Source organism: Xiphophorus maculatus, chromosome 3 (assembly GCF_002775205.1).
Source record: "Xiphophorus maculatus strain JP 163 A chromosome 3, X_maculatus-5.0-male, whole genome shotgun sequence".
Taxonomy (NCBI): Eukaryota; Metazoa; Chordata; class Actinopteri; order Cyprinodontiformes; family Poeciliidae; genus Xiphophorus; species Xiphophorus maculatus.
This window is the reverse complement of record NC_036445.1, coordinates 17,395,616-17,418,526: the sequence shown is the minus strand read 5'-3', so window position 1 is coordinate 17,418,526 and position 22,911 is coordinate 17,395,616. Positions and strand designations below refer to the sequence as shown.

Here is a 22,911-nt window from a genome sequence, read left to right as displayed (position 1 = left end):
CAAATACTGTAAGTTTTTAACTTAAAAAAATAAAAGGTTTTATCACTAACCCGTTCCACTACATGTCATCTTTTAAAAATGGAAAAAGCTCAATTCTAAAGCAAAATCAAAAGTTTTTGCCCCGTCACTTGTGAAATGTTACAGGAGCAATAAGTTTCCCATGTCAGTACTATTCTTTGCAAAGACGGGATTTTATCAATATACAAACCTGCAGTTATTTCTGCAATTCTTTTCGTTTGTTTAAAATTAAAAAAAAAAATACATTCAAACTCACACACCATGTGTTTAATCCAAGATTTCTGCTGATCATATACTCATATAAAAGTGATATTAGAATTATGCTTTTTATACATCATTAATAAATGCTCTATTTTTAGCATTTGACTGACATATGCGTTTAAGCAAAGGTTTGCACTACAGTAAGTTGAATTTGTCACAAAGAAGTGCATTGATGCATTGTACAGTAGATCAATGTCAAGTTTAAGCTCTGCATGCAAATAATGTCAGCTGGATGAACTTTAACCCCTCTTCAATTACCATATCTTGAGTGTACGTTAATCAAGATGTTATAACTCACAAAGATTCCGATTAAGATTATATTGCGATGATGGAAAAGAGAAAGGAAAATATGTTTGTCAATATTGTCATCACAATTTTTATGTTCTGCCAGTCTTATCTACACAAGTCTTAATCTTGACAAGTCATTCCCAGTGTTTCTCCAGGATCTTTCTAATTTTGTCTCTTTCAATGATACCGTTGACCTTTTCTGTGATATTCTTCACCATGTTCAACATCTATAGTCCAATACGTCCACCGCCCTTCCTCTGAAGATGTCCAAACATGTCCAAAACATTAACTTGTCCAGGGACAATAAATGCAATTCTCCCTTCAAGCTACCTGGAATGTTATTTTAAATCCTTGAACTCAAATCCAATGTTTTTTTCCCTTCCCCCACCACTGGAATTAATACTAAGAAGTCTATGTAAATGTATGATGAAAATCATTATTAACAGAAAAAGTTTGCTTGAGCAAATATGTTATTCAAGTAACCAAGAGGTCTTCAAACACTCCGTTCTGTAGATTTATTGAAGAAAGGTGTCTATGTTAATGAGATACGTTACAAAAATGAAAAAGGGATGAAAATCAGCCCAAAAACAGAAAAGCCAAAGACTGTTTACATTCTATACAGAGGGGGGAAAACTTATGCTGGGTTTAAATGTAATGTTACGGTGAAGACATGCAGAGCAACTCTCAGAAGTCTCATTTATCACACAGTATCATAATCTCTTCTCTCTAAAATGCTCATTTCTTTTTCTCCTCATCCTTCTTGGTGTCAGACTTGGAGCCCGTTTGGGAAGCCAGAGAGCCCATGGCGTTCCGGATGGCCTCATTGTTGGGGTCGACCCCGGGGAGGTTCTCTAAAACACTCTGAAGGAACTCTGGATCCTGCATTACATCATAGTCCTCTTCATCCTGCAGAGAGACACCAAAAGCTTTTAACCACATGTTTTCCCAAACAGACGAAATACCTAATCGAACACTAAACCAGCCGCTGCTGACCTTTGCCTCAGTGGAATCTATGTCGGCGCCCGTGTCCATCTCCTCACCAACAAACTCTGCAGGGTGGAAAAAAAAAAGATTATGCAAAACAAAAAGGGAATGCTATTAACAGATGGACATTTAGACTTGGTCAGATAACCTAAAATTAACTGAAAATAGTTTTGCAAATGGAACAGAAATGTACAGTCCCAGTCAGAAATGTCAACATGCTTATTGTGGGCATGAATTCCAAGCTAATTTAGGTCTTTTAAAGATTTCTAACCATTTTTTTAGAGTTGAATGTGTAGCTGGGACTCCAAACTAATGAAACAAGTTCTACCAATTTTGATAAAAAAGAGTTGTCAAATGTCGAACAAGAATTGCATCAGAAACTGAAAGTTATTTTTTTTCTTTTAAAAAAAATTTATGTTCCTGAACCTGCTCCAGCTCCCTGCATGGACATTTGCAGAGCATAGGCAATCTGTTCCTCCTCTGTCATGCGGCTGAAGTCCGGCAGAGCAGGTCCAGCCGAGTCTGCATGCGAGACTGACATCTTCAACAGGGCGTCCTCCGACTCTGGAGCAGACAGGAAAATATGCAGTGTTGTTTGCACCCTCGTGTTTGTCTGTTGCACTCAGTGAAAATGAGCTGAAATCGGCATCTTTGGTTCGATCGATGTTACGTGACTTTTCTCACCATCTGCTACAGGGGAGGAAATGTTGGCTTCAGCCGCTGATGCAACAGCAGCTCTGCGAGCTTCATCCTCCTGTCTTTGTCTTTGTTCCTCCATGGAAACGCGAAGAGCCTGCAAGAGTCAAGATACTTTAAAAACAGCTGATTATCAATTAAACTTAAAAAAAATGTTTCACTAGATTTCTTAAGTTGTCTCCTACCAAGGCCAGCTCTGGGTCTGCACTGGGATCCACTCCAAACTCAAAGTCACTGGCACCGAGACCCAACACGGCGCCTCCTTCCCCTGCCAGGATGGGTGAGGAGAGCAGGGCATCTGCCAGACTGGGCCCTGGAGGTACTGTGACCAGGTGGGAGCCAGCTCCCTCTTTGCCATTAAGTGTGTTGATGAAAGCCGTCAGCTTCTCTGTGTTCATCTCCTGCAGAGGATAGAATGGTTCAGAAAGAGCCACTGGTCCAAACGGGGCCAACAGCATGAAGCAGTGTCTGAAGCTTTAAATTTACCTCCTCGCCAAAGTTAATAATGTCCACATTGACTTTCTCTTTCTTCAGACGCTTTGCCATTTTGACCAACTGCAAGAAAAACCACTTTAGTTTAAATCTCATTAAACAGCTTCATCAAAGATGAAGTTCTGAGCAAATCTACACCAGATGTGTAACTCCCCGTTTTTTTTAGTTCCTTAGTCAATCTAGCAATAATAGAGCACATTCAGGAAAATATTCAATGCCCATCATGCTTCTTTAGGCGTCACAATTTATCATAAAATTCGTTTCACTAAGTTATCTACTTTCTTTAAACCACCGGTGTAAATACTGTGTCTGAGGCCTTAAACATCTAATAACACATGGATATGGAGAGTTTATGTCAGGACTTGACTCACTTCTTTTTCATTGTCCTCCACTGGGCTGCCCACAAATGCAATAATGCGCATTTTGTGGTTTTTGCCCTGCCTGTGCTTCAGCGCCAGCTGCACAGAGAAAGAAAACACATCAACAAAACAGAAAAACACATGAAGGATAATTCTTGTTTTTTAAAAAGAAATTGTTTTAGAAGAAACATCCGCAAGAAATTTTTACTGTGGAAATCTTGAAATGTCCCAAAAAGTGATGCACTGAAACAGTTTTACCTTTATTAGCCCAGTTAATTACTAAGAAAAGAATGTTTCCCTGTTTATTAAATGCAACAAATTTACAAAAGAAAAACATCCCACTTTTCTCTAAGTGTACCTCAGTCGACAGCAGGTTCCTTAACGCTCTTAGATTGAGATGCACTGGTGTATGAAATACAAATTCCTTTATTGACTATTGTTTTCAAAACTACAACCTCTATAAAAAAAAAAAATCACCCGCACAATTATTCCTTTGCCAATATTTGTTACATTTAAATTGTTGGATTATATCAATATTTCCACAAATGAGTTTGTATACATTACAGATCTTAGTGAGAAAATCTCAATCAGAGTACAAAGAAAATTGTATCTGTATCAAGAAGGAAGAACCTGGTCAGTGAATCTCCAGTTATCAACAGAAAAAAAAAGACAAATGTCATAAATAAAACACCTGCTGTGCTTTAGGAGAAGAGAGGCAGCAATGAATAAAATAACTCTTTAGTGAAAAAGTCGTTATATTGACATTAAACTAAACTGTGTGTATTGATTTTATTGCACTAGAATAATATGCTATACTTTACTGGTTCCTAGAGAAACACCGTTCAATAAACCAGTTCCAGACTCACATGTGCCACCCTGATCCCAGTGCAGAAACTAATGTTTCCTCGAGGCTGCACCGCATGCAGCTTGGACAGTATCCTCCCTGTGTCTGGAGTCAGGGTGGTCAGCACTTCACAGTTGCTGTTCGGGGGACAGAACAGCGGCTTTGTTAGGTAACACTTTAAATGTCAGTGCACAAAGTAAAGCACAGTCCCCCTTACTTTGCCATGGTGATGAGGCCCACGTTATTTTCTGGGTTACTGCGGGTCTTGGAGTGACAAACGATATTAACTGCATCCTGCTGAGCCTGCAGCCTGGTGGGTAGAAAGTCGCCATTTCGCATGTACTCACTGTTGTCCACACTGGGGGGAAAAAAGGTAGGTAAAACCATGAACTGTGTTGGAGAAATAATTTAAATATTACAGATTAGACGAGTAAAGGCTACAAACTAATAAGACATGGATAAGTAACACAAAAAGCAAGAAAAATTGTCCTTAACACCTCTTAGTAAAGTGTGAAGGGAAAAATGAAGCGACTGTTTTTGGCTGTAGTGTTTCCGACTAATGATTTATTCAAGAGATGTTCCCATTTGATGTTTTGATGATGGCAAAAAGGAACTATACGCTGTTTAAAGTCAAAGATAAGAAATCATGCTTCATGTAGGTTTAGATGTGATGAGAAATAATTTAATATATAACTGATAAATCATGCTTTCTTTATGGCCTTTAAATCAGAAACTCTTTGCTTAGGATTTTTCTTTCCACTCTGTTTAAAGTAGATTTATTTTTTTTCTAAGTGTTTCTGACTTTTTCCAACCTGATCCAGCACTGTTGACTCTTTTCAGTTCAGTGGCGTAGTGGCTCTTCTTCGGGTTCTGACTGAAGAAACTAATGATTTCCTCAGCAACTATTTGACAAAAGAAGCTAATTTTAGTCATTTCTATGTGAAATTAAGTTTATTTGGAATTCATCCATGTCTCAAGGACATCAGTGAGGGTGGAGACCTCGATGATCAGTAAGCCAGTAAGCTGTGTCTGTGAACTGAGGATGTCATTCAATGATGGAAGAAGCCTTGGAGGGTTTGCTCCAGCTATTAAGATATTACACTTTTCTGCCATCCTGGGAAAATCTACTCTGAGGTGTTTGAGGGAAGGGTCTGACTGATTGTTGAACTTCATGGCACTACTAGCTGTGGCACAGTGAAGCAGATCTTTACCCTCACTGAACTGCTGAGGGGGTCATTGGAGTACACTTCTCTAGTCTACAAGTATTATGTGGATCTGAGGAAGACAGGGACGCTTTAAAGGGCTGTCTGATCGCTCTATGCCCAAAGCATAACTTGTGTCTGCCATCTTGGAACAAAGTCTATCTTGTTTCAAAGTGCAGGCTGGACTCTGCAAGGCAGAGAAAAAGACACCTGGTTAGGAAAACTCATGATCTCATCTTTGCTTTTTGTATATTATGTGGTTCCGTTTTCTTCTTAAAGACAGTGGAGATGTTTAATTATGTTGGTGGAAGATGGACAGATGGAGCAGGTGCTGCTCTCCTTGTACTCTTATGAACCAATCTTGGACAAGTCGAAGACAATGGCTTGACGAAAGGCTAAAGAAGCCCCTCCACCTACATTACTGCTGCTAAAGAATCAATTTATCCATCTCATACTTTTTCTTGCCATCCCTGATCAACAGGAACCCAAGATACTTTGTAATCTTTTTCTAATTCCTCTTTCCTATTGCAGTGAGTCAACTTCTGATATCAATGAAGTCTACAAAAAACAAATCCAAGATATTGCTCCTATTTTAGTTACATGCCAGACTACTGCCAGAGCACCAGGAGGTACTTTTCAGAGTAATGGAGCCATAGCTCCATTAGTTAATGTTGTCATAATATGTAAATATTAGTATATTTTTGAAGAAAACACCCAAGAATGTCTGACCATGTCACCGTGAGACTCCATTTCAGTTTCTTCTTCAGTGTACAGGACTAAGTCTCTATTGAGGAATCGTTAGCTCATAAATCTTCTGCAAAAATCCAAAATCCTACTGAGGATTTCAGAATTTTAGGGCGAGTTGCTCGTACAAGCTAATCGATGTAAAGAAACCAGATTTAAACGTGCTATTCTTGATATTTTGTATTTAGGCAACAAATGTTCTCAATAACATGAACTATTTGACTTACTTATGAGCTTTTATTTAACACGGCTTACATTTTCCTTTCTACATATAAATAACATGTCTGTTTGGCAGAATTAAAAGTACAAACTCGTCCTTACAACAATGACAGCGGCTTTTTGGTTGTGTTAGCTAGCTAAAGCTAAACAGTTTCAAAGAAGCATTTTCCTTCACCGACGGAAACAACCTGACCTGTTCAATTGGGTTATACAATCGCCAGGTGAGAACAATATAGACATAAATATTTTTTACCAAACAAGGGACTTGTAGAAAGGCTATATTTGAAATAAAAACGGTTAGCTACTAGTTGTGGCTAAGAGTGACTCAGTGGGTGGAGACATAAAACCCAAAACAAAGCGCGTAAACGAGACATTTCTGCGTAACACAAACATTTACGAAAATTATAAACGCAATTTCTTATGTTATAACCTCTTCCAAACTTAGCTAACATCCAAATTTTTGAATTTATACACATATTTCGAATTTCTTACCAGACCATAGTACTTTCGAGCACCATCTTGAAGCCGTCTACGTCTCATACGTCAACGTGAAGGCTCCTGGGTAATGAAGTCTCTTACATATTAAACTAAATTCTATCCCTAGACAGCATATCATAAAAAAAACATTTGTTCCCAAGCTGATTAACCATCAATGAAACATTCATAAAATAACAGCTTGGTTATATTTTACTTTCACAGCAACAAAAAATGTTACTTGCATAAAACTCGACAAATCTCTGCTGCCTGCAATTTGTTAAAAACTTTTATGAAATCAGAACAGCTGAAGACTATATATATATATATATATATATATATATATATATATATATATATATATATATATATATATATATATGATCTGAAAGAGATGTTGCCTCAGCCAGGTACCTTGTATGGTAAAATCAGTGAAAGATGTGAATCAGAAACTGAACTGTACATAGTTCATGAGTTATTTATAGTTTTCCAACGACTTTCAAAACCAGTTTAGAGAAAGTAAGCAAGTCTGGCTTCTAGAAAGTAATTAAATGGTGTTGATCCTTAGTTGAAAACAGGCACAATCCTGGCTTATTTAGGATTACTTGTATTTGTTATGCTCTTATTAGTGTTAATTTACAGTTATAATTAGGTGAATCATACCAAGCTACCTTGGTGCTAATTTAGAACTTATGTTCTAGATTAGAACATAAGTTCTAATTTAGAACTCATGTTTGCTAATACATATCATGAAAATAGCTCCAGGAAATGCAAAAAAATTATACATAAATAATAACTGTGCTTGTTTTATTGATCAGGTGAACTCCAGAATCAATAAATTGAGGCTAAACAGTTGACTACTGGACAATATTTCTACAAAAGTAGACTACACCTTCTGTTTATTGCATGTAGCTTTTCTGTAGCAAAAACCTCTACCTGAGTGTTTATGCTAACACTATAAATGTAAAACATTTGCATTTCAATTTTAAATGTCAGTTGCATTTAAGACAAACTGAAAGTTTGCTCATGAAAATTTGCTTAAATAATGTTCTTTGGGTAAAATGTTGTTTTTCTTCTTTTTTCTGCTCATCTTTGCAGCTTCCAGATTGCAGACGGACAGCTGGAGAGCCCAGGAGTTTGTTATCACAGAGAACAGTTTTGTGGAGGAGGAGGAAGCTGAAGTTATGCAACAAAGTCAGATACAAGACCATCTACATTCCATCGCAATCTTAAAACAAGATGGGCTGTAAAATTATTTCCTATTAAAATTAATAACACAATTTAAGCCAACGACAGATTTAGAAAATATGTTTAATCCTTCAAATCAGACATAAAAACATCACCACCACATACTGAAACTGAAAGATGGCAGGAGAACAGGCAGTTCATGTTGTATGAGAAGGCATTTCCGTGACTTATATGTACATATGCACATTTATACACCGTAAAAATATAGTAATTGAAGCATATAGGACAACCAGCAACACTGGCTCGTAAGCCATTTGAAACATTCATGTAGAAAAACAATGGAAGAGCCAGAAACATGGAGAGAATATTGTATCACAATCTAAACATGAAATATAAAATGTGAAATTGTCAAATAGTCTCCCTTTATAGGCATTAAAAGCTATAAAGTTTCAGACATCCTTCAGTCAGTTTACAATCATCGACAGTAAATAACCTTTCATCATCTCAGCCTACAACAATCGATTGCATAAATAAATAAACCCCACAGGGCTGAGAGGTGGCAGATTGTAGTTTGTGTTGCACTGCTTCAACTTTGTAGTGTCTTCACCTGCCTGTATTCTCAGAGCACCAAAGGATGTTTCTATTGTGCCATAGTGTGGTAAAAAATCTCAGACTTGGTCTTCATCCCGAGCCTAACAAGCACATATTTTAAGAAACAGCAACAAAAAAAACCCCACAACACATTAAAGTTGTGGAAAACACAATATGAACTTCTTCTCAAATCAGAATCAGATATTTGGAGTGCTATTTTGGTGGCTATCTGACTCTCAGCCAATGCAACTAAATAGATGTGTTTCAAATGGTTAATATTTAACATTTCAGCATAAATACTTGAAGCACATCATCCACGGAACACAAAGGTGGGAAATAGCAGGTCCTAAAGCGCTACCACAGCTGTAGTATATAGAAGTTTTACAGGAATGTGGAATTATCATTTGAAATGTCTCAAGACTATAAAGTCAACTGTATGATGAAGAAAAACAGTTAAAAAAAATCTACTGGACTCACAATAGATTCAGCATTTCAGAAATGAAATGGTTCAGGAGGAAAACAAACAGATCCAGTTTCATCATAAACCCTTAAAACACAGGTTACCTCTGTGTTATCATGTAAAAAAACACATAAATCCAAGTAGGAGTGGGTCACACATTCTTCAACTCAGGCGCACTCTTCATGTGTCCGCTCTGCTTCACTCTTTGGTGCCATGAATACAAAACACTTACACCTATACCCTCACCTCTGCATGTATGAACACGACCATTTTGCTTCTCTTGATTAGTTTCTCCTGCTCCCTCTCGGCTGCATAGAGCACATGCTTCAGACAATAACAGGAAATGAGATGATGGCAAGTTTTGCTACAGTCACTAAGTAGTAAATCAAATTTATGCAACAGAAGTCCCTTCTGAAAACTAACATGAATAATTTAGCTTTATTCATGTCCCAAACATGAATAAAAATCTTTGTCCTAAACAATAAAGGAAACCAAATGTGTGTGTATAAACACTAAGGCTTTTAAAATACATTAATCTTTAGGATTTTTGAATCAGGTTCTTTTAAATGTTACAAGCAGCAAAGGTGATTTAGTGTCTGATTTCATGTATCATTAATGAATGTTATTAAAGTAGCGTTCACATAGATGTTTTGATTGAAACCCAGAATATTTTCCCTCAGACTGCCTGCTACTGTCTATTTTATCCTGGCTGTTTATTGTGTAGCCTTTGTTCACCGACGTTTTGTTCAGAAGCTGAATGTGAGACAGGGGATTTCTCGCACAAAAAAAACATTTAAAAAAAGCATGATTTTTAGCAATAAAATGAGAATACTTTATATCACATATAAAGTCATTAAAATGTTAACGTAATGGAGTAATTGTAAAAAATTCCAGAGACATTTTGTTGTTAATAAGTGTCAACCTTTTGTTTCAGTCTCAATACAGCTAAGGGGATTTTAACTATTACTTAAGCTGAATGAGTTACTTCCTCATCCTCCCCTGCTGACAATAACAAACTGTGATCGAGTTAATAAAACTTTATTGCAGTTTAAACTGTAATAGAAACTATGAGCTGTAGATGAGCTAACATAATATGACATGAAAAACATACAACTAATTAAAATTGCCTAGGCACGCTTCCTCTACAAATTCACACCCAACAAATTCTGCTATACAAAGAAAAATCTCAAAGTCTAGATGAGTCTCTATTGATATTTTTTAGATTGTACTTGTTTTAAAACCTTTTAAGAAATCCTCTTTGCCTCTGGATCCTCTCAGACAAGCACTTAGCTTCAACCTCTACGACCAACTAATCTGGATTTATACTAAATAAAGATGCCAAGACAGTTATCTACTGCAGGTAAGTTATTTACTGCTTGCAACCTTTTGACAGAACCTCATTTCTAAAACTTTTAAACAAATTCCCATCAACTCACGGTTAGTAATATTGGTCTAAGACTCACTGTCATTTCTGTAACCAGCAGAAATGACTCCTGTTTGAAGTCAGGAGAAACAAAAATCAACCACACTGGCAACTGGTGTTAGTGTTTGCATTAAAATCTGAAACTCTTGTAAACCCTCACAACTGACTGGTTAGTTAGGACATACAAATGGCAGTTTGATGAACATCAGCAGTAGTGATAAGGCAGGTTCTGTGTGCAACTACAGCACTAACCTTCAACAATATCAGCTATACATAAAAAAGTCAAAGAAAAACACACAAGGCACAGACATGACAGGTAGACAATAACTTAAAAATGACTACAATTCTATATATATAAAAAACATTAATTTACCAGCATCTACTATCCAGCCAGGATGCAAACACTTTGCTCTGTAGTCATTCCTACTTCAGCATATCTGGCCACTAGGGGCGCAACAATACGTCAGCCGTAATTTTATTACCAATGTTTATATGAGAAACCCATCTTATCCACCAACCTTCTCGATCTCCACAAAGGTTTGAAAATCAACCACTTTCCCATTTTGCTCTGCTGTGACAGAGGACTGACTGTCAGACCGACCCATTAGCTCTGGTTTGCACAGGCAAGGTTAACAATAGCCACCCACTGTTACTTACTTAAGAACTTTGTTGCTATATTTAGCAACTATTAAGAAAAAAAATTCTGAATCGGGAGATCAGACTTTTTAAAGATCGGTGACCAGCCAGAAAACTGCAATCGGTGCATCCCTAGTGGCCACATCAGAACTGGGAGGATTTTCAGGTTGTTATAAATGTGGTAAGACTGATTCTACTTCAGAAGAACGTAAAAATACATTCATCAGTGGCAAATGTCTTGATAGTACCACTGAGGCTTCTACAAGAATAATTTAAAACATGAAGCTAAACTTATGTCCTCAGGTTTGGTTCGACCGGACCCGCTGCAGCCTCCTACTCTGATTCCATACAAATACTGTACACAGATAACAATAGGGAAGAAATGCATATGTGATTGTGGAGTCAAGCAGCAAGTGTTGATTGAATGGTTTCTATTAACTACATTGTCAGTTCAGAGTGTCTTTACTGATCAGAGGTACAGAGGATGTGATGTCACATATTAAGAACCCATTTGCTCCCTCCATCCACAGAGGTTTGCCCTTCATGTGCTCTGAGCTGTGTGCTTCTGCTGGATTATCTGCACAATCACATCTCTTTTGTCTACAACAGAAAGGAGAACTTGCTTCATTACAATAAACAAGTGACCGAAGCTTTTCTCTGGGACAGCTGTGGACAAACAGCTGCCAAGGCTGTGTGTGTTCAAACGCGAATACACAGCCTGTGAAGCCTGAAGCCGTCCACTTCTTTTCATTACGGCTCTCCTTGTTGTTCACGGAGCGGCTCAAGTCTATACTGAAGGTTGACTAAATAACATAGGTGCTAAGGAGGGGTGTCTTGGACAGATGACTTTCATTCATGTTGATCTTACTTCCCACCGCCTCGTCGCATCCAGAAGTGCCTCATCTTCATAGATGTGGCCAGGTTTTTTTTTTTTTCTTTTTTTTGTTCTGTTTCACTGTGAAATATAAACTCCTGTTAGTAACCTCTTCGTAAGCTATCACTGCTTTAAGAAAAACGTGGAAAAACACTAGTTTAGACTTACAAAACAGATGTTAGTCTCTGGGATGATGTCGGAGAGAGAAACTACCTCTTCATTTCCAGACAGGTTGGTTGAATTATCAGCGGCCCCTTCTGCCCCCAAACTGGAACAAAGAGAATGTAATTAATGAGGCGAAATGACTCACACAGGCAAGTGAAAAGCAAAGCACTTAGTATTAACCCTTCAGGAAACAGTTTGCTGGCACAAACTGCTCAACTTTCCTCTCTGCAGGCTATGTAGAAATGCGATGGAGGTGGATACACAACCTGCTATAAGTAGCTGGAAAACTAAACCACTTGTGAAGGATGGAGATAAAATTCTTTACTAGATAAATACTACAGTGACTACAACAAACATTAAACAAAATGCCACTTAAACTATTACAGCATAATCTTTCTTTAAAATATAGATTTTCTTTATTTGAATATTTATTCAATAAGGGGAAAAAAAATCCCATGTTAAGAAATGTGCTGCTTAAAATCTCCTGTGGCATAAATGTGTTTGCTCTTATAAACTCTTGAATTGATGAATTTATAGGAAGTTTTCACCAGTAATCCCTTTTTCCCAGGAGAACCAATGTAACATGACACAAGAGGAATTTTTAGGATACTGTGATGGCACTCTGTTCAATTGAGTCACAGGTTTATTTGGTTTGGTTCAATTTAAAATTACATTTTAATTTAAAATTACATTTTAAATTGAAATCAAAGTCCAAGAGACTTTGATTTGCTACTATGGTTACACAGGGCGAGGTATTACATGGATTTAGAAGTTTCATATCACATATATGTAATCACTTCCAACCTTTGGTATACTTTGTCCCTAATCATCGTTTAATAATCTGTTTACTTTCATGCAATAAACAAACCACGCCAGTAAGTCTTTGAGTGTATACCTGTCAGAGGTTCCCTGGTCATGATCGGTGTTTGCTGATTTGTGTACTTCTACTCCAACGGACCTGCAGAGAAATGTCACTCAGACCAGAAGCAGCTGAAAGAGCGTGAAAGAGCAATGATAGAAAAAAGGTTCTACCGTAGCGGAGGAGAGGCAGAGCCTCCTCCTGTGCTGCCTAGAGATGAGGTGGATAGATTGGCCTCAGCATCAGCTGGATTGTCAGCTGGCGGAGGAGTTCTAGGAACCAGATCTGGTTTGTCTGACTGAAAACCTAACAACCAAAGAAAGAACAAACACTCCAATTTCCAAAACTAGTGCAATGGGTGCAGAAACGGGTATAAATTAAAGTGAGAAGGTAGATACAGGAGAGAAAATAGAGCAACTGTGATAACAACACTGAAGTCTTACCGGTCTCAGCCTCTGAATCTGTGCTTTTAAAATGGCTGTGGTAGACTAGTCTGGAGTCACCAGCAGACTGTCCTGCTGTGTGGGAGAATGGAGTGGGACCCACCAAGGTGGGGGCTCGTCTAAGCCCACCCTGACCTCCACCACGACTCTTCTTAGAAGGTGACGGCTTAACTGAAGGAGAGATTGGCCACAAGATTACGAATCAATATAAACAAAGTAACAGCTAAACTTAGGTTTAGTGAAACACAAAGTTCCTTACGTGGAATTTTCTTGAAAACTGTGTTGCACATAAACTGCTGGAAACGTTCCGCATAGAAACCAGGTCTGTGAACTGAAACAGTGTCCTGAAACGAGAAAGACATAACCCATAAAGCAAATGAACACATCAAATTTGACCATTCTGCTATTAACTGTTTTTCTCCAAAGCTCTTCAAAATTACTTTGCAGGATATTTTTAGATCTGGTCAAATTCAACCAGACTGGAGCCAGGCTTGATCCCCAAGCAAGATTCAGTTGTGATAAAGATTTGTATTAGCATTGTATGTTTTGATACATATATCAAAATTTTGTGTCATGTTCCTGTAAGATATTGTTCAACTGTCCACTCTTTGAATGTGCCTCTGTCATTTAGTGACTTGCCTAAATAAGGGTTCTTGTCGTTGATACCGTGGGTCCAAATCCAAAGTGAGTAACCAGTAAAGCATCTAACCAACTGTGCCAAAACCAACAGCCTCCCAGTCAAACAACAGCTGTTTGTGCCAACAGTTTTTCCATCAGGCGATTGGGGAAACTGCACACCAATAGTGATCCAGTTGATTCTGTGAGTGATCAGTCTGACTTTCTATTACAGTAAAATCTTAGATTTAAACAAATCAATATTTTCAACAATTAATTCCCTAGTGATAAAGCTCCTCCTTTAATCTGTAGCAAAGGGTTGTAGACTAGAATTAGTGCTAAAGAAAGGATGCTGGAGTACCGCAGCACAGCTCCTGATTGCAAGGTTTTTCATTATGTTTCTTTACTTAATTAAATCATTGGTAAACACATCTCGAAGTGATTCATAAAAATACTGAAGCTTTTATAATTAGCATGCAGGTAGTTTAATTGCAGTACATCACATTGAGGTTCTTACCCCATCATGGACCAGTGCTTTCCAGGAGTGCTCCAACTTCTTAATAAACCTGAATAACATTACCATAATAAAACTGGTTGAAGCTTTTTAAATAAATTAAATGCATTCTTGTTCTTAAGAACAAATAATTTAGTCATTTAAAAAGAATTCAACACCTACCTGTAGGACTGGAGAATGTCAATAATGCCAATGTAAATGAGTAACCTCTCTCCTTTCACATTGCGAGCCGGAATTCCTCCCACACTGTAAAGTCAGGGTCAGAACAATACATGTCATCATTTCATAACTCCACATTTTACCACAAAAGACTAAAAGCTGAGATCTGCTGGTAGCTACACTTACTGGTCTTCTGAATCCAGAGCTCCTTTTCCTCGAGCTTCGCCCTGGATGGACTCCATGGCGGTACAGTACAAACTCTTCTGGGCTTGTGGTCGACGCTGATCAGGAGTTACTGGACCTTCCAGGGCCACGCTGTCCCCTGAATTACCTCCGCTACGCTCACGACTTGCTTGTTCCATGTTGTGGATGCCCATCAACAAACTGTAGTCCATGATCTTGAAACTCTGCAGAAGCTGCAAGAAATGAACCAACAGAATGAATTAGCTGTACTCAGTAAAGAAAATTCCCCAAGAGAGGAGAAAATCACTTAAACAACAGTTGCAAATTGATGAGCTGATGAGCTATGACTGGTAAGGCATCTGTTCCTAAAAAAGCTTCAAATATGCTGTAATATAACTTGCCAAACTATGCAGGGCAGAAACTTCCCTGTCTGGTTATAAAATAAAATAACATGAAATTGTCTTTCCGAGTAGTAGAAAGGAAAAATACGACATCGTTAGAAGCACGTAAGATGAATAAACCACTTACTTATACCAAAGCTAAAGGTATTAAAGTCACTATAATGGATATGTTTGACATCTTAGTTGCTCTACAGCACAGAAAATAAAGCTTGTGTTCATGTTTTAAGTTCTTTTTTAAGGTCCCCAGGATAAAAATCATGTCTGGTTGAACCAGCTTCATTTAAATAGCTGTGTGGAAGTCAAAAGTCTAAATAAAACCCAACCATTCAAAAAGCTAATTACAAGTTACTACGGAACAGGTATGGGTCAGTTATAGGTATCAAGGAATACAGTGGACCCCCAGCTGTTTGCTGCTTTACAGACGTCAACCAATAGCACATCAAGAAGCACTGTGCTGTTATTTCCCAAGCAGTATTTTCTTCAGAATATATAGGATATGAACTATAGAAAAGAAATCATGAATAGGTGGATTTTTTATGAATAACATGGGAGTCACGTTCCACAGAAAATCAGCAAATTCTGAACCAAGAATAGAAAGAGATTCACTGCAGGATTTTTTTATATAAAGCTGTCCAAAAAAGAACAAGAAACAGAACAAAACTAAGGAAAAAAAGAAAAGCAGTGGAAAAAGAGCCATCTAATAGAACATGTAATCACTACAAAACAAGCAACTCCAGTAATTCATGCTTAACAGACCAACAATTTTCCACACTGACATTCAAAGTGAATTGTTGGAAAAACTCACTCAGCACATTAACACAATAATTGCCCAACATAAATCTTTAGTTCACCAAGGTATAAAAGAACTACAGTATGTTGGCAATGGAGCTGTCTGTAGTCTCTGTCTGTATAATAATAATGTATTCTGCTGTCAATATGTGAGCTCGGTCAGTATTCTTCAGAGCACGATCCTTGAATAATAATCAGTCAACAAAAACAAGTGTCTCTGTGAGACTCACCAAGCAGTCCCTCTGAATAGTCTTGCATAGGGCATTGTAGTTGTCAGCTTCCAGCAGCAAACCGTCAGGCATGTCCTGGATAAAATCCAGGTCTTTGTAAGTAGGAACAGCTTTTTCTCTTTCCTTAGGAGAGGCTCGTCTCTTATAGGTGGAGCCCTTCAAGTCGTATTTTAGGTGCATGGGAATGATCCGGGGAAGGAGGTTATTCATTACAACAATGCGGATATTCTTCCCCCCGGCCTGAACGCAGTACAGTCCGTAGAATTTAGGCAGCAGGGTGCGCTTGTTTTGGTTTATATTCTGGAAAAGATTTAAAAAAAAATACCTTTAATCTTTTTATACCATGTACAACCCAAATATACCAAATAAGATGTTTTCCCCTTTATATATGCACACATTAAAATCTGTAGCTAGAAAATATTAAGTGTTCTAGCTACAGAAAACGTAATATTTTTCGGTAGCTAGAAAATTAACAGAGGTGTTAATTTTCTAGCTAATTGTTTAGATTGCCACAGGGGCAGCAAGTACCAGAAGAGGCACCTGTACCCAAAATTAAAAACAACTGGACAAACTGCGTTCCTAGAAATAGTAATAGTTGATGCAATAATAATAATAATCCACTATCCTGTAAACACTGTAAAGACTCACCATAAAATAACCGGGTAAGAGCTTCTGAAGAAATTCTGCCTCTTTGTGTTGAACTGTCTTGATGATGAACTCATCGTCACTAGAAACATAGAAGATGGATCCGCTGGCTCCCGGGTTTGACAACTCGATTAGTGGCTCATTACACAAGGAATACTTTAACAGAGATGAAAATGTCTGTCATTATCTGAAAAGCACTTTTAATCTATGCCAAACAATTGTAACAGAGATAAAAACTGTTTTCTAAATGTTGGAGTTTCTTCCTCATACTGCCAATGTTGGAATAAGTAAAAAAAATGTAATGATTAATTCAAATATTAAACATATAATTTAGATTTAGCTAAAAGTACTTTCAAACTAAAAGCTAAAGACCACAGAAGAATCGCTGAAGGCTTAAGAAAAGCTGTAGCTGTGAAAATGGCAGGATGAGCTTTGTTCCAGTACTGACCAGGTAGTCATCTGGCCGAATGCCAAACATTTCTCTGAAGTATCGGAAAGCAATAGGAGCGTAGGTCTTAAAGCGGAAGTCGCTGTAGTGATGAGCAGGGGTCAGGTTACTCCCTTCACTGGAAAACAAATGAGATACGGAGAGATGACATCAGATTCAAGCTCCAATAACTAAAGAGAATTTTAATTATAAGAAAAACAAAAACAAAAAAAAGCATTTTTTCATAGATATCCTGCTTAAAATTTCTCGCCAACCTGGGAAAGAAGATGCTTTCAACAACCACAAAGTCCTGCATGAGAACATCTCGTTCTGCCTTTTGGCTTAGGCTGCCAACTGTGTGAGCAATGCCCAATTGGATTGCTCCCTTTAGGGCAGATGACGTGGTCTAAAGAGGTCATAAAGGAAAACAGAGTTAGCAATGGAACAAACAATATTTCACCCCTCTCAAGTCTTATTTTTAAACTGCTATGTATGAGTTTCCAGTCACAGAAACATCAAATATAAATATTTAATATATTTATGGAATTTTTCTTTTCTATTCTTGCTCAATGCTGCAGGTGGCAATAGACAGAATTGCATTGACCTTTTTGTACGTGGTCTCTCCGGTGGTGGTCTCAACACCCCGATGCCCGATGGTCTTCTTCATACTTTGAGTTGTGCTTGAAGAACCAGGCAACTGTACAGCAAGAGAAAGAAAAAAAATCGGTCTCAGTGAAATGTCTGTGTAAACACAGAGGTGTTAAGGGGTGTACACTTCAGGACAGACTTATTAAACATAATTTACAAATCCACAAAGACCTGCAAAGCGATAAGTTAAATAACCAAATAAAGACTTATTTGTCTGACATAGTATCATTAAGAGTTATAACAGGCCACCATTAATACAGTCATACCGCCTTTTGGAGCCATTAAGCATAAATGTGGTTTACAAAAGCAATGCTGTGGCTCTAATAAAAGACTACAGCTACGCAACACGTTTGTTGTCTGTATTTCAACACCAATAAAATGATGGTGTCAGAAGTCTAAAGTCTCTGTTGCATCATAAAAGCAGGCCTTATTTTGTTTAACTTTACTTTGAGTTTCATTTGAGTCTTGACGAGATTGTCTAACAATCCAGGTAATTATCTGCAGAAATGATGCAGGAGTTTATTAAACACTTTTTAGCTTCATGTGAAAACAATCAGATATTTCTCCAGGTTGTCTAACTTTCACAAAGTCAGTGTTTGTGTAACACATGACAGATGTTCAGAAGTTGTCTTAAACCAAACAACAGACCGGAAAGGCAGCAGCATCCTGAACGTAAACAGTGGAATGAGCGTCAGCATGACCATATCACAATAGTAATGTAGAAACCAGGTACTGGCTGCTATCAGAGTCTCACATATTGAGTTTCACTACAAATCTTTAGAAATTTATGCAAAAATTTCTAAAAACATGCATAACATAATGCAACTGATTTAATTTTATTTTTTAAAGGCAAAAATTATTGCTTTTCCTGCTAAAATAATGGACCATTTTCATAGATTAAAATTGCACCTTTAAAAAACCTTGGCATACTGCATCTTCGTGGATAGAAATGGCTCATGTATAGTGATGGTAGCCGTATCATACTCATGTAATGATTAAATTTTAAATTCATGTCAGGAACTGATATAGGCAGGACTGTTTATTTACTCTCCTGTGCAGTGCATACATTTTCTTACAAAGTCATTTTATGTACAAAAGACTAAAACATATTCTGTAAAGGAGCTGCATGTTTTATAATTTTTCTCATCAAATCAATATAACTCATCTACATATTTGTAATCACAGGCATTTTTGGCAAAAAAAAAAAAAAAATGTGGTAACGCTGTAAAATAAGAAATTCTGAAATAAAAAGAAGGAACAAAAAACACTTCCCATTGCAATGATGCCTTAAAAATGTACATTTCTCACAACTACTAAACAACTTCTGGCATCCTTACCTCTGCAGGGGCCATTTTCCGAATGCTGCTGGCCCCTAAAAGATACAAAAGAAAGTTTGTTTATGACATGCAATCTCTAGAACGACTAAAAACAAACTCACCCTCTTAAAAGCTTTTGTCATGAAAGAATCCATTAACGGCCAAATATAAAACCCTCTGCTTGTTAATTAGGAGGGATATTTCCAGTGATGGCTGATGACTATTTGGGTAATGACGAGTCCAGACCTAAATGCGGCCACAGTTACTGACTGCTCCATCTGATACGTCAGATCTATGTGAATTGGAGCTACTTCTCCCCTGTGATGACTGCTCCACATTCATCTGCTCCCGGAGGATGTGTGTGTCAGCATCACTACGACTTCAGAGAAATGGCTGCTGCCTACCTTTAGAGTCCTGCAAAACTTGCTTTCGTCCTTAGAGTAACTGCATAATGGCAAATAAATTTCAAATTCTTAAAAATTCCCCAATAAAGCCACTTAGTCAATAAAAGAAGTGTAAAAGCTGTATGCTATAAGTACAAACAAGCTGTATGTTATGCCCTACAACTAGTAAAGATCTGTATTTAGACATGCATACTTTAACTAGATATCAGAAGTGAAATCCCAGCACATAATGTTTGTGAGGTCATACAACTTTGTCCTTACATAAACTTGTTTCGCAAACTTACTTCGTCGCCCACTGTTCAATCCCTTGTAACCTGTAACCAATGGCAACATCTACTCCAAAGCTACACAAACGCTGGTCAAAATGTATACAAAAACATTGATGACTGAGAAAATCAGACACTCAAAGCTAGAAAAATAATCAAAAATGTGTATTTCAGCAAAACAAGCCAAATCACAGAATATCATGCTCCTTGTCTCAGTTATCAAGGACACACTGCAATCCGGTGGGAAACAATGAGCATCAGTCTGCCCACATTCCCCATTATTATGTAAAACACACTGCATCACCAGTACCAATGCATCTTCTGCTCAAACATACAGAGAATCACTGAATCACACCCATGCCGGTACCTCGCTGCAGAGCTCTCCTCCAGAACTGAGTCCTTATATCTGTGAAGCAGGACACAGTCAGCCTAAACTGGCTCGTTCTTGTGAGTAGGAAGGCAATACTGATTATATTTAAAAATAAAACACTTTGGGTTTGAAAAGTATAGGAGTAAGCAACCGATCAAACCGGTGAAATGACCAAAACTGCACAAGTATGAAGGGGCAAAATGATGTGCGCCTGCTGAAAACAACTAGATTTCTTGTAGCACAGGTGGTAAACGTGGTTAGAGTTCGTCCCGCAATCAGTGGGTAGGTGGTTTGATTGCCTCTCCGTTCGCCTTTGTTGTTGAGTCCTTGGGCAAGACACTTCACCCGCCTTGCCTGCTGGTGGTGGTCTGAGGGCCCGGTGGCACCACCACCAGCATGGTAGTCATGACTGCCTCTGGGCAGCTGTGGCTACAGCAGTAGCTTACTACCGTGTGTGAATAATAACGCGCTATACAAGTACAGGCCATTTACCATTTATCTGCAAAGAGGTATATTGCTATATTTTTGGTAATCTGTATACATAGCTAGTTTTACTGCTTTTCTCAAATGCCGAAGTGAAATTCATTAATAATACACAAAGAGGAACCGATTTGAGAAAGGAATTAAACTAACCCAACTGCTTAACAATGGATTCTGCTCATCAGTGGCAAGCCTAAGGGCATAAGACAAACCATCTGTTCCTCTCCATCTACTAAAGTGTCTGCCAGCATTGATCACAAGAACCCTGCAGCTAAAAAATAATATAGGACATGCTTTTAACGTCCTTTCCAGCCAATGAGGAGCCTGTAAATGTAGTGTTTCTTGGCCCAAAATAGGAAACAAGGTCAGTGAGTACTGGAAGAGAAACTACTTTATGTTACCGTCACTCAAGGTTATGAAACTGAGTGCCTGACAGTTTGCTGCATCTTGTTTTTGAACAGTGTTTGGGACTAAGCCATGTAGGAGCCACATGGAGTGTTTTTAAGACACTATTTTTAAACACAGATTCAAACTGGGTGGATACCAGTTCAGAGTGACTCCACAACACGCAGGGAAAATAACTAACTGGGACTCAGAAAGTCTAACTTCTCCTGACAGGGAGAATGAATCATCATAATCTGATGCGGGCTACGGTTTAAAAACATTTTAGAGAAAACATATTGAATACTTATTCCTTATTTATTTAACTTTAACCTTGTTGTCAAAGCTACTTGTGCTGAAATCAGTGATCCAGGATTAAACTTGAAACAGCTGAACAAAAAAAAAAAAAGGGGAGTGAATACATGTACTAATGGTGAAAGCATGATAAGCATGTGATGCTAGTTAAAGGGTTGTAGGAAATCAATAATAATCGATATCCATTAGATGATACACCATGTCAACTGTGAAACCTCAAAGAGGAAAATAACGGACCCGGAGGCAGGACGTGACAAATGTAGAGCGGATTTTTCCTTTACCACCGATCGAAAACCAGTGAGGAAGATGAGGCGTGAATGTTTAAATTACGAAGAAACTATCCTTTATTGTTGATTTATAAGAAGCTTGATTATTGAGTTTATCCTTTTGCCGAGGATGCTTCATTACCCTTATAGGGTTAACGTCACCACCGGCTTAGTGAAAATGGTCCTAAATATTTATTTTTATTATCAAAACCATACTGCGTCTTTGCATGCAGAAAAAAAAGCGGGTTTGAAACAATGGAAGGAAATACTGAATACAAAAACACGCTTCGCTCATGTTAATTACCTACGCAGCTAACTAAGCTAGCTATCACTCCGTTCATTTGTTCTGATGAAATCTCCCATGCTAACTGGCTATAAGCTAACTCAAAAAAAAGCCATAACTACCTTGTGGAATCATTTTCATAATCACATAACGCTCCCTCTTTCTGTTTACATCTCAGTTTTCAGGGAACAAAAAGGAGGAAGATAAATTGACACGCTACCTGTCGGGACTGTTGATCCCGAGTCTGCTGTTTCAGCAGTCGCCATTACGCCTGGACCATCACAAACTGCAGCTGCGGTTGGATTCTGATCCCTGCGCACCGGCGCCCCCAGCGGACAGACGTGGAATATATTTTTATTTTGCTGCGTTAAACCCATAAAAATTATTTATTTTAGAGAAATAATATATAGTTCAATTGCTAGTTTACCTCTATAGCTTTGATAAAGTTAGTTTCATTAATACTAATGTATTAATAATACATTATTAATAGATTAATAATGTATTATTGTATTAGAAATTTATAATTACTAGATCAGAACATGTTATATAAATATATAAAAAAATTCACATCTGTAAAATATAATATAAAAGATAAATTATTTTTATTGATATTAATATTGTGTATGACCACAGTGTTCAATCCTTAATAATATGTAGAGTACTTTAGTTTCTAACTCAGAGTCCCGCCAACTTTCTACAGTGCAGATAAGAAATTTGAACACAATCATTGCAAGTCAGTGTCACATTTTTATTAAAATGTCCTCCTTTCAAGGTGGGATGATAACACAACAAATAATATTAATGACTCCAGAAGTTTAATATGATCCTGTTTTGGTACCCTGTGCAAGAGGCTGTAGAGCTACTTCAGTAACTGCTGCATCCGTGGTGCACAAATAATAATAATAATATTCCTTTATTTAATCAGGTAAACCCCGTTGAGATCTAGATCTCATTTTCAAGAGGGACCTGAAACAAACTTCACTCCCCGTCGGGGAATCA

General features: G+C 37.7%; 2 protein-coding genes across 3 annotated transcripts; both read right to left on the bottom strand.

Annotated features, from left to right (window-relative positions):
- Positions 1-1,059: 1,059 nt before the first annotated feature.
- On the bottom strand, positions 1,060-6,666 carry LOC102226523 (26S proteasome non-ATPase regulatory subunit 4-like). Its single transcript, XM_005809117.3, has 10 exons — positions 6,600-6,666; positions 4,160-4,300; positions 3,965-4,079; positions 3,111-3,197; positions 2,734-2,802; positions 2,433-2,648; positions 2,236-2,344; positions 1,978-2,115; positions 1,561-1,616; positions 1,060-1,473 (listed from the first exon to the last, which is right to left on the bottom strand). The coding sequence occupies exons 1-10, from the start codon at positions 6,623-6,625 to the stop codon at positions 1,303-1,305; spliced, it is 1,128 nt and encodes a 375-aa protein (XP_005809174.1). The 5' UTR covers positions 6,626-6,666; the 3' UTR covers positions 1,060-1,302.
- A 1,207-nt stretch (positions 6,667-7,873) lies between these two features.
- LOC102232905 (phosphatidylinositol 4-phosphate 5-kinase type-1 alpha-like) lies at positions 7,874-22,234 on the bottom strand. 2 transcript variants are annotated; one of them, XM_023330986.1, is made up of 17 exons: positions 22,133-22,203; positions 20,185-20,223; positions 19,169-19,203; positions 17,788-17,880; positions 17,459-17,589; positions 17,205-17,322; positions 16,760-16,912; positions 16,112-16,411; positions 14,695-14,924; positions 14,512-14,595; positions 14,353-14,401; positions 13,480-13,564; positions 13,221-13,391; positions 12,951-13,083; positions 12,814-12,876; positions 11,922-12,021; positions 7,874-11,834 (listed from the first exon to the last, which is right to left on the bottom strand). In XM_023330986.1, the coding sequence occupies exons 1-17, from the start codon at positions 22,176-22,178 to the stop codon at positions 11,832-11,834; spliced, it is 1,833 nt and encodes a 610-aa protein (XP_023186754.1). In that variant the 5' UTR covers positions 22,179-22,203; the 3' UTR covers positions 7,874-11,831. The 2 variants fall into 2 exon arrangements, with proteins under 2 accessions (XP_023186754.1, XP_023186755.1); XM_023330987.1 differs by lacking the exon at positions 20,185-20,223 and having other exon boundaries at positions 22,133-22,234.
- Positions 22,235-22,911: the final 677 nt, after the last annotated feature.